Source organism: Poecilia reticulata, linkage group LG17, assembly GCF_000633615.1.
Source record: "Poecilia reticulata strain Guanapo linkage group LG17, Guppy_female_1.0+MT, whole genome shotgun sequence".
Lineage (NCBI taxonomy): Eukaryota > Metazoa > Chordata > Actinopteri > Cyprinodontiformes > Poeciliidae > Poecilia > Poecilia reticulata.
Window position 1 is genome coordinate 7,990,287 of NC_024347.1, and position 11,500 is coordinate 8,001,786.

Here is an 11,500-nt window from a genome sequence, read left to right on the forward strand (position 1 = left end):
CCAGACTCTGTCACATCTGTCACGTGCTCAGTGTGAACCTGCTTTCATCTGTGAAGAGCACAAGGCACCAGTGGCGAATTTGCCAATCCTGGTGTTCTCTGGCAAATGCCAAGCGTCCAGCACGGTGTTGGGCTGTGAGCACATCCCCCATCTGTGGACGTCGGGCCCTCATACCATCCTCATGGAGTCGGTTTCTAACCGTTTGTGCAGACACATGCACATTTGTGGCCTGCTGGAGGTCATTTTGCAGGGCTCTGGCAGTGCTCCTCCTGTTCCTTCTTGCACTAAGACGGAGGTAGCAGTTCTGCTGCTGGGTTGTTGCCCTCCTACGGCCTCYTCCACRTCTCCTGGTGTACTGGCCTGTCTCCTGGTAGCGCCTCTGGACACTACGCTGACAGACACAGCAAACCTTCTTGCCACAGCTCGCATTGATGTGCCATCCTGGATGAGCTGCACTACCTGAGCCACTTGTGTGGGTTGTAGAGTCCGTCTCATGCTACCACGAGTGTGAAAGCACCACCAACATTCAAAACTGACCAAAACATCAGCCAGACAGCATAGGTACTGAGAAGTGGTCTGTGGTCCCCACCTGCAGAACCACTCCTTTATTGAGTGTGTCTTGCTAATTGCCAATAATTTCCATCTGTTGTCTATTCCATTTGCACAACAGCAGGGGAAACTGATTGTCAATCAGTGTTGCTTCCTAAGTGGACAGTTTGATTTCACAGAAGTTTGATTTACTTGGAGTTACATTGTGTTGTTTAAGTGTTCCCTTTATTTTTTTGAGCAGTGTATATAATTTTTTACATATTTGTTAAAACTATCTTTAAGCTGTTCTTCCACTGGCACGTTGTGCCCTAACCGGTTAATGTGCGGTTCAGTTCTACCGCAGGTAGTGAGCTTTTCCACTCTGTTCCCTGCTGGTTCTGCTGGACTAAAATAAACCAAGATATTCAATTTTGCCGTGTAGAAATTCATTGCTGGCCCAAATATTATAAATACTCAAATCAGCTGATTATTTTGCTACACAATACATTCCTTTCTAGCACTTTATTTTTTAAAATGTGCATTCTTTTGGATTTGGATAATGCAGTCAAAAGATGTTATCCAGTTGCCACACATTAACTTTATTATAAGTTCATGCATCAAGAGCATCCAGCTCGGAGGTTCATACAGAGAAGGTATGAACTGCCTTCTCCGTATGAACCTGCCCAAACGGCTGGATGCTCTGCACGCACTGTAACTTATAACTCATATGGCTATGCTAACTTGCTTAGCATTCATAGCGAATGAAGAAGCTGTAATGTAACAGTGGGAAAGATGGAGTGTGTGAGTCGTACATGAAGTTGATTGACGGTGCCAAGACTCTCCTCCTCGCTCTGATTGGGCATTTCTGATGCCCAATCAGAGCCGTGTATTTGTTGAGAAGGCAGCAGGTTCATACGTAGAAGATGGAGGAGCTCAATTTCTTTTCACAAATTAAAAAAAAAAAGTAAAAGAAAAACATTGTTTTAATAAGAGTCACATGCTGTAAACATGGTAGTGATGCAAGTAATTCCAGATCATTCTGGTTCATACTGAGAACAGAACCTCATGGCTGTAGTTTCTGTGGTTGATGTGGGCAGCATGCCGGAGCTGCAGAAACTCCAGCAGCTGAAGGATGAGACCGGAGAGCTGTCGTCCTCTGACGAGAAGCGCTACAGAGCTCTGAGACGCACTGCTGAGCGGGAGCTGCTCATGGTACGACTGGCTGAGTGTGAGACACTGAGTAACCTGATGAGAGTAAGGAGCTGATGCAGCAAAGCTTACCCAAATGAAACCTGGGTTCTTCTGGGTTTCTCCTCCACCCAGAATGCCGATGTGATCTGCTGCACATGTGTTGGAGCAGGAGATCCACGTCTGGCTAAAATGCAGTTCCGATCTATCTTGATTGATGAAAGCACTCAGGCCACAGAACCAGAGTGCATGGTGCCGGTTGTCCTTGGGACCAAACAGGTAAGCGTGAAGAAACCAACAGAAATGACAGCAGGAGTATTATTGCTGTTTTCTTCCTGCTGTTTTTAGACCCACAACTGAACTTGCTTGATTGAACCTTCTTTATCGTCGTTGTGTTCTCTTTCTGTAGCTGATTCTGGTGGGGGATCACTGCCAGCTAGGACCTGTGGTGATGTGTAAGAAGGCAGCAAAAGCAGGCCTGTCCCAGTCTCTGTTTGAGCGCCTTGTGGTTCTGGGCATCAGGCCTATCCGTCTGCAGGTCCAGTACCGCATGCACCCGGCCCTCAGCGCGTTCCCCTCCAACATCTTCTATGAGGGCTCCTTGCAGAATGGAGTTACTGCTGGTAAATTCATGTTAGTTTGTTGTAACTGACAGTCCATCAAACTATCAGTTTGACTGACTATCAAATGATAGTTTGGTGACCAAACCTTTTCTTCTTGGGGCCAAAATCATCAAGCTGAAAGGTCTTTCAGGGGACACATTGTTGTAGGTTTAACTATAAATTTCTTGTGACCCATGCCTAATGCAGAAACTTTGAATTTATATCCATTGGACAACTAAAGTGATCTGGATGAGGAAATTAATTATTTAGGACTTACTTTGGGCTGAGCAGTCTTAATTCAAGGCCAATCTGACCTGTACATTTAGAAAGAATTCGATGAAAGACGTGGGGTGTGTTCCTGTTTTTCTTTGCTCCATCTACAGCTGATCGGGTGAAAAAAGGCTTTGATTTCCAGTGGCCACAGCCAGACAAGCCCATGTTCTTCTATGTCACCCAAGGCCAAGAGGAGATAGCAAGCTCTGGAACATCCTATCTGAACAGGTTTGCATTTGGTTTCACTTTGTTAAAAAGCTTTAGAGATTTATCTTGCAGTTTTTGTTGGACAACATATGTATGAAGATGATAGACATACTAGAAATTTATTTAAGTATCATATAAAATACGGGTGGGACTTCAGTGCATTTTTTGCATAGATTTTAATGCAATTTTTTTTTCTATTTTTTTTTACATAAAGTCCTGGTACGGTACACCCATAAGTCTGATGCACAAGCAACAGCCACCATCAGCGATGGACGACGAACTCACTTCTCTTAATCTCACTGTGGTTAATTTCTGGTTCAATAAACAATCTGATTAGATGCTGAAAAAAATTATTGTTAAACATCTTTGTTGTTGAGCTCATGTCTATTCAATAATTTAGCAGCAAAAATATTTTTTAAATTGAAAGTGTTTAGTCTGTCAATACAGGATTTTCAATTAAAGTATAATTTAACTTAAACACATTAAAAACATTTTTACTTGTTTCTGAGCTCATTCAGTAATTTAGCAACAAAAAGGGTTCTTGAATGATGTTTTTGTTGATGTATGGTTTTTGATTAAAATGTGATAAATTTTTATTTATTACATACCTTCATATTAACTTGATTTAAAGATGTTCAAGTCCCACCACTGGAGTGAAGTTATGCTTGTTGATGCTTCAACAAGATGACTTTTGCCAGTTTAGTCTGGTGTTGTTTTCTATGTAATATAAATATATAGTGCTAGTAAGTCATTGTGTTAATTTATTTGCACATGTATTAAGTTATGAAACCTAAAGAAAACATCGTTAGTTATGTCTAAAAATATAAAAATAGCCCCCAATTGAGGAATGAGGATCTACAAAGGAAGATGCTAGGAGCTAGACAGAGCTGCTTCAGCCACCAACGCTCCAGATTATAGAATAACTGCCATTAGACAGAAATGGAGCTGGATCACAATTACCTGTATTGTTGGTGAGAATGTTTTTGGACTGCTTCAAAAAATTAATGGGTGAAATAATGAAATTATTTTAAGATGTTTGTGATGTCTTTGTAGAACTGAGGCTGCCAATGTGGAGAAAATAACCACAAGGTTACTGAAGGCTGGGGCTAAACCTGACCAGATCGGCATCATCACTCCCTATGAAGGACAGCGGTCCTACCTGGTCCAGTACATGCAGTTCAGTGGCTCCCTCCATACCAAGCTCTATCAGGTCAGCTCAGCTGGGTTTCCACTTCAGAATTCTGGAATTGGCTTTTATTATTTTTCAGGACTGGATAAGCATGGGCACAAGAAAATGATGTATGGGATAAAAGCAAAAACATTTGCACTTCCTTTGTTCGTTCGTTCGTTCATACGTTCCTAGATAAACGACCAAGTTTGAATTACCACTGTTTGCTCCCTGAGTCAGCAGAAATGTCAGTCAGCTGAGTTGGTAAACTGCTGTTTCATAACAGGAAGTGGAAATCGCCAGTGTGGATGCCTTCCAAGGCAGAGAGAAAGATTTCATCATCCTTTCCTGTGTGAGAGCCAATGAGCACCAGGGCATTGGCTTCCTCAATGACCCCAGACGTCTCAACGTGGCGCTCACCAGGGCCCGGTACAGCACCACCACTTCACACTGAACACTGGAATTTTGACCTTCTTCACAATAATACTAGTAGCTTCATGTCATCATCCTGTCCTGTATGTGGTGTAGCTAACATGCTGTTTATTACCATGTCCTCCATTGTGATGCAGATACGGAGTGATCATTGTGGGGAATCCGAAGGCCCTGTCCAAGCAGCCTCTGTGGAACCACCTGCTCAACTATTACAAGGAGCAGAAGGTTCTTGTAGAAGGCCCATTAAACAACCTGAGAGAGAGCCTCATGCAGTTCAACAAGCCACGGAAGCTGGTCAACGCCATCAACCCAGTGAGTTAAATGTGTGTTCATGGCATTCAGGCTTCCTCACTGGATAGGGCTTTTATAACTGGGAGCAAATGTGAGATGTAGACAGTGGACATGTTGTTTGTTCCCAGGGTGGCCGCTTCATGAGCACAGCCATGTATGATGCCAGGGAGGCGCTGATTCCTGGCTCTGTTTATGACCGCAGCAGCAACGGTAAGAACTTCTTCCTGCAGAACACATACCTTCATTGTCAATGGAATGTTCAAGTTGTTGGTACTTTTGTTGATACTTGGATATTAATTGTCCAGGCTCTGTGGCAGATATAGAATTTTATTTACATATTAAAGATTTCGATGATTAGACATTCCATTTCAGAACATTCTCCACCAGAAAACCTGATCTTGCATGTTTTTAATTGAAAGATGGTTTACCTCAGATCACCTGCTGCATATAAGCTCACAAGGAGCTTGGATGTATCGAAGGCTGAACCAGAATAAACTGAATGCAAAACTTTGAGTCCGTCTTCATCTGACGATAAAACCAGTGGACATGTTGACTTCGGTTTGAAGTCAGGAGATAGCCAAGATATTCCACATATCCATGCTACAACTTGTGACTCATTTCATCAGAACGTGTATCCGTTGGTGAAACAAGATTTTATTTCCTCTTGACACGTTTCAAATCTTTGTAATGAAGTATGCAGACAGCCATGTTTTTCAAATTCAGTTAAAAAATTCTAATTCAAAAATACTGGTAACACTTTATTTGAAGGGGGGTGAATAAGACTGACATGACACTGTCATAAACATGAATAAGTCTTTATGAATATTTGACTGTTGTCATAAAGCGTCATTCGGTAAATCATGACACTTAATACAAAGTTGACGTTATTGAAAATGTCTTTATGACAACGTGACATTTCCCAAGTGGTGGGGGAGGAAGCCGGTCAGACCTGGCCGGCCCAAACGTGTAGTGAGGGTCTGCTGGGAACATCTGATGGAGTCCCCTGTGAGACAGAGCTTTAACTTCCATCTCTGGGAAAACTTCGAATACGTTCCGGGGGAGGTTGGGGACATTGAGTCTGAGTGGACCATGTTCCGTGCCTCCATTGCCGAGGTGGCTTATCGGAGCTGCGGCCGCAAGGTTGTTGGTGCCTGTCGCGGCRGCAACCCTCAAACCCGTTGGTGGACACCTTCGGTGAGGGATGCTGTCAAGCTGAAGGAGTCATATCGGGCCTTTTTGGCCTGTGGGACTCCAGAAGCAGCTCATGAGTACCAGCGGGCGAAGTGGCATGCGGCTCAGGTGGTCGTTGAGGCAAAAACTCAGGCGTGGGAGGAGTTTGGAGAGGCCATGGAGAAAGACTTCCGTACGGCTTCGAGGCGATTCTGGTCCACCATTCAGCATCTCAGGAGGGGAAAGCAGTGCAGCACCAACACTGTTTATGGTGCTGCTGACCTCAACTCAGGACGTTGTGGGCCGGTGGGCGGAATACTTCGAAGACCTCCTCAATCCCACCAACATGCCTTCTGTTGAGGAAGCTGAGCCTGGGGACTCTGGGTTGGGCTCTCCAGTCTCTGGGGACGAGGTCGCCGAGGTGGTCAAAAAGCTCCTCTGTGGCAGGGCCCTGGAGGTGGATTAGATCTGCCCGGAGTTCCTTAAGGCTCTGGATGTTGTAGGGTTGTGTTGGCTCACGCAACTCTGCAATATCGCATGGACATCGGGGGCAGTTCCCCTGGATTGGCAGACTGGGGTGGTGGTCCCCCTGTTTAAAAAGGGGGACCGGGAGAGACTTCCGGGTCAGCGCTGCAACAAGATGGCCACGTAGAAACAGGCTCCTCCATGTCGGTATTTAAAATATCCCCCTTGTTTAACTCAGATATTTACCAAAACTTCAGTCTAAACCACTTAAAGGGGGAAGATGCCGAAAATTAACAAGACCGAAAAGAAAACGTCTAAAACACAATATACTGGCGAACAGTCGGGAGACGGTAGTGAGGATGAGGCTAATGCTACCACGAGGAATGCTAGCGTTAACTTACAACAACATGTGTTACTGGAGAGTATCAAGACGCTTTCTAAAGACTTAAAAGAGTTTAAAAACGAGATGAAGCAAGACATGGAAGAACTCAAAGAAGATGTAAATGCAACAATGAAGGAAGATTTCAACAGATTCAGGGAGGAAATGATGTGCGAGCTGCAGAACCAGAAGGGCAGTATCATCGAGGCTGACCTGAATAGGTGACCTGGAGGCTGTGTGCTTGGAAATGAAAGACGAGCTGGTTGAGACATTAGAAAGGAACAGAGCTATGAACGACAAACTTGTGGATTTGGAGAGCTGAAGCCGGAGAAATAATCTTCGTATCTCTGGAGTTCCAGAAGGTAAAGAAGGTAGATCGGTTTCCAAGTTTGTCACCGATCTGCTGATCAAGCAGCTGAAGTGAACTACGGATTCAGCGGGCACACCGAGCTCTGACACCCAGACCGCCTCCCAACGCGGCCCCGAGATCTATAATTGTGAATTTCTTCCAACTCGACACAAAAGAAATGGTTCTAAGGAAAGCCTGGGAACAGAAGGTGGAGCTGTGGAAGGCAAGCGCCTTTATTTTGATGATGATTACGCTTCAGAGGTCATAGAAAAATGTAAAGCATACGGCCCATTAAAGGCAGCCCTGAAGCAGAAAGATGTCAGATTTCAGACGCCGTTCACAAAGATGAGAATCTTCTGGGACTCTGGAGTGCGGACCTATGAGAAAGCAGACAAAGCAGCGTCAGACATGATCAAGAGAGGCTTCGGCTTGACTTGGATACCAAGAGAGAACAAGTTAAAAGTGACCAAGGAGAGGCTGGACTCGATGCTACTCGATTTCAGCTTTGATTGTTTTGGAGTTCAACAAGCCTACATTTAATCGCCATGCTGTTTTGCGTTTTCCGGAGGATAAATTTAGTTTTAATGTTAGTGAAGAATGGTCAGATATACTTGTTTCTTCTATTTTAAACTTACATAGAAGAGAATGATGATGGACAGGTTAATCCGGTGATATTATGGGATGCATTCAAGGCAGTATTAAGAGGAAAATTGATCTCAAAAACTGCGGCCTTTACGAAATCCAGAGTGGAAGCCTATGAAAAAGAAAGAGCTCAACTAACAGATCTAGAAAAACAACATAAATTAACCCAAAATCCCAACCTGTTTAAAAAATAAAAGAACTAAGAAACATTATTGATAGAATGCTTACATATGAAATTTAAAAGAAATCAAAGTTTATTAAACAATCATATCATGAGGAGGGATCTAAAGGAACAAAACTGTTGGCAAAGAAACTGAAAAAGCAACAGTCAGATAGAAATATCTATAAATTAAAGGATGATGAAACAAATCAAATAATACATGATCCAGAAACTATTGAGGACAGGTTTAGGACATACTATCAGAGATTACAGTCAACCTCCCTCTGCTAAAGATGAACAGATAGAAACCTTCTTGGAGTCACTGGACCTGCCCTGAATTGGAGAAACCCAAAACAAACTTCTCACTTCCCATATAACAAGAATAGAAATACAAAAGGCAATTAATAGGTTAAAAAACGGTAAAACACCAGGAAGTGATGGACTGCCATCTGAGTGGTACAAATCCTTTAGTGAAGATTTTCTACCATTACTAGAAAAATCATTTAATTATACATTGGAACATGCAGTGCTGCCGCCATCTTGGAGAGAAGAAATTATATCAGTCATTCCAAAAAAGAGGAAGAGTGAAACATGCTCTGATTATAGACCTATATCTATTCTAAACATGGACTATAAAATTTATACCTCGATTTTAGCAAAACGATTTGAGCAATTCATTGGAGATATATATCATAGATGAGGACCAGACAGGATTTATTAAAGGTCGCCAAACGCGAGATAACATCAGGAGGGCACTTCACATAATAGATCATATTCAAAATTAAAAAACAACAGCTATCTTAATCAGTCTTGATGCAGAGAAAGCTTTTGACAGCGTAGGCTGGAACTTCTTATATAAAGCACTTGAAAAATTTGNAAGCAGCGTCAGACATGATCAAGAGAGGCTTCGGCTTGACTTGGATACCAAGAGAGAACAAGTTAAAAGTGACCAAGGAGAGGCTGGACTCGATGCTACTCGATTTCAGCTTTGATTGTTTTGGAGTTCAACAAGCCTACATTTAATCGCCATGCTGTTTTGCGTTTTCCGGAGGATAAATTTAGTTTTAATGTTAGTGAAGAATGGTCAGATATACTTGTTTCTTCTATTTTAAACTTACATAGAAGAGAATGATGATGGACAGGTTAATCCGGTGATATTATGGGATGCATTCAAGGCAGTATTAAGAGGAAAATTGATCTCAAAAACTGCGGCCTTTAAGAAATCCAGAATGGATGCCTATGAAAAAGAGCTCAACTAACAGATCTAGAAAAACATAAATTAACTCAAAATCCCAACTTGTTTATAAAAATGAAATGACTAAGAAACAACATTGATAAAATGCTTACATATGAAATTGAAAAGAAATCAAAGTTTATTACACAATCATATCGTGAGGTGGGATCTAAAGGAACGAAACTGTTGGCAAAGAAACTGAAAAAGCAACAGTCAGAGAGAAATATATATAAATTAAAGGATGATGAAACAAATCAAATGATACATGACCCAGCAACTATTGAGGACAGGTTTAGGACATACTACCAGAGATTATACAGTCAACCTCCCTCCGCTAAAGATGAACAGATAGAAACCTTCTTGGAGTCACTGGACCTGCCCTGAATTGGAGAAACTCAAAACAAACTTCTCACTTCCCATATAACAAGAATAGAAATACAAAAGGCAATTAATAGGTTAAAAAACGGTAAAACACCAGGAAGTGATGGACTGCCATCTGAGTGGTACAAATCCTTTAGTGAAGATTTTCTAACATTACTAGAAAAATCATTTAATTATACATTGGAACATGCAGTGCTGCCGCCATCTTGGAGAGAAGCAATTATATCAGTCATTCCAAAAAAAAGGAAGAGTGAAACATGCTCTGATTATAGACCTATATCTATTCTAAACATGGACTATAAAATTTATACCTCGATTTGAGCAATTCATTGGAGATATCATAGATGAGGACCAGACAGGGTTTATTAAAGGTCGCCAAACGCGAGATAACATCAGGAGGGCACTTCACATAATAGATCATATTCAAAATTAAAAAACAACAGCTATCTTAATCAGTCTTGATGCAGAGAAAGCTTTTGACAGCGTAGGCTGGAACTTCTTATATAAAGCACTTGAAAAATTTGTTTTTAATGAAAAAGCTGTACAGTGTGTGAGGACTTTATACCAATCACCTGTGGCCAGAATCAAGATTAATGGAAGTCTAACTGATAATATAAAACTAGAGCGTTCTACACGTCAGGGTTGCTGTTCATCACCAACCTTATTTGCAATTTATATCGAGCCACTGGCACAACACAAGACAATATAAGGATCTTAAGGGTATTGATATACATAATGAGTCCCATACAATAGGTTTGTTTGCAGATGATGTAATTTGCTATTTATCAGACCCTGAAAACTCGCTGCCTTGTCTGATAACCAATTAAAGATATTTGGCTTCTATTCAGGATGCAAATWAAATTTGGAAAAGACAGGTTTTGACATTCGGTTATACACCATCTGAAACGATACGGGGAAAATATAATTTAAAATGGAGCTCTAATACAATGTCATACCTAGGAATATAATTAATGAAAAACATAGGTGGTCTATATAAAGCTAACTTTACTAAAGTGGACCAAGAAATTGGGACATCCCACCTCCTAACACTTAACTTCAGCTCCAGAATTGAAGCGATAAAAATGAACACGTCACCAATGTTATTGTACCTCTTCTTGGCATTACCTATAGAAATCCCGGATAGACTGTTTAAAACATGGAACCAGATTATATCTAGATTCATATGGAACGCTAAAAAACCCAGAATAAAATTTGAAACTTTACAAATACCAAAAGGGAAAGGAGGTATGGCATTACCTGACTTTAGAAAATATTATCATGCTGCCCAAATAGCTCCTATAATTAATATAAGTGCCAAAAATTATGAAGCAAAATGGAAAAATATTGAACAAAAAGTCAATGGAAGAGAATTGCGAAGTATTATTGGAGATATTGAGACCATTAAGAATATACTTAAGAATGTTAATGCTATTACTAGGTTTTCACTGGGTAAATGGTTATATATAATCCGACAATGCAAATTAGAGAAACAATTATGTYTGATCCAGTGGCCAGCCTACAATAAATATTTTATTCAGGACCCACAATTTAAACAATGGCTAGAAAGAGGCTTAACAGCATTATGCATAGTCCTTAAAGATGGACACTTTAAAAGTTTCCAGAAACTACAGGAAGAGTTTGCTCTAAGAACCCAAGATCATTTTAGATACCTGCAATTAAGGGACTTTTATAACAAAGAAATAAAACAAAAAATAGACCCAAATGAAAATGAGATTGTCAAAATGCTGATCGAGACCTATAAGGGTAAAAAACACAGATTAGTGTCTTTACTCTATAAATATCTGTTAGAAAATAGAGGCACTAACACATTGAATATTAAAACAAAATGGGAAAGGGAATTGGATATTCAGCTAACCAAAGATGGCTGGCTGAATATTTGGAAGACCCAAATTACAACATCCTCTTCCAGAATTTGGAGAGAACATTGTTGGAAGAATATAATCAGATTTTTTATAAAACCCCAAATTACTAGTAAATTCAAATCTAGAGTGCAGCCATGTTGGAGAGATT

General features: G+C 41.0%; 1 protein-coding gene across 5 annotated transcripts in view; it reads left to right on the forward strand.

The window, feature by feature from the left end:
• Nucleotides 1–11,500, forward strand: part of LOC103479258 (regulator of nonsense transcripts 1-like) — a 28,923-nt gene that overhangs the window by 10,190 nt on the left and 7,233 nt on the right. For 4 of the 5 annotated variants that reach the window (XM_008433604.2, XM_008433606.2, XM_008433602.2 and 1 more), the window contains exons 13-20: nucleotides 1,626–1,740; nucleotides 1,852–1,995; nucleotides 2,126–2,339; nucleotides 2,702–2,819; nucleotides 3,852–4,008; nucleotides 4,253–4,395; nucleotides 4,536–4,710; nucleotides 4,818–4,899. In XM_008433604.2, coding sequence (XP_008431826.1) covers nucleotides 1,626–1,740; nucleotides 1,852–1,995; nucleotides 2,126–2,339; nucleotides 2,702–2,819; nucleotides 3,852–4,008; nucleotides 4,253–4,395; nucleotides 4,536–4,710; nucleotides 4,818–4,899 — 1,148 coding nt within the window. Of the gene's footprint in view, nucleotides 1–1,625; nucleotides 1,741–1,851; nucleotides 1,996–2,125; nucleotides 2,340–2,701; nucleotides 2,820–3,851; nucleotides 4,009–4,252; nucleotides 4,396–4,535; nucleotides 4,722–4,817; nucleotides 4,901–11,500 lie in introns of those variants that run through there. The other variant, XM_008433607.2, reaches the window with a different exon arrangement.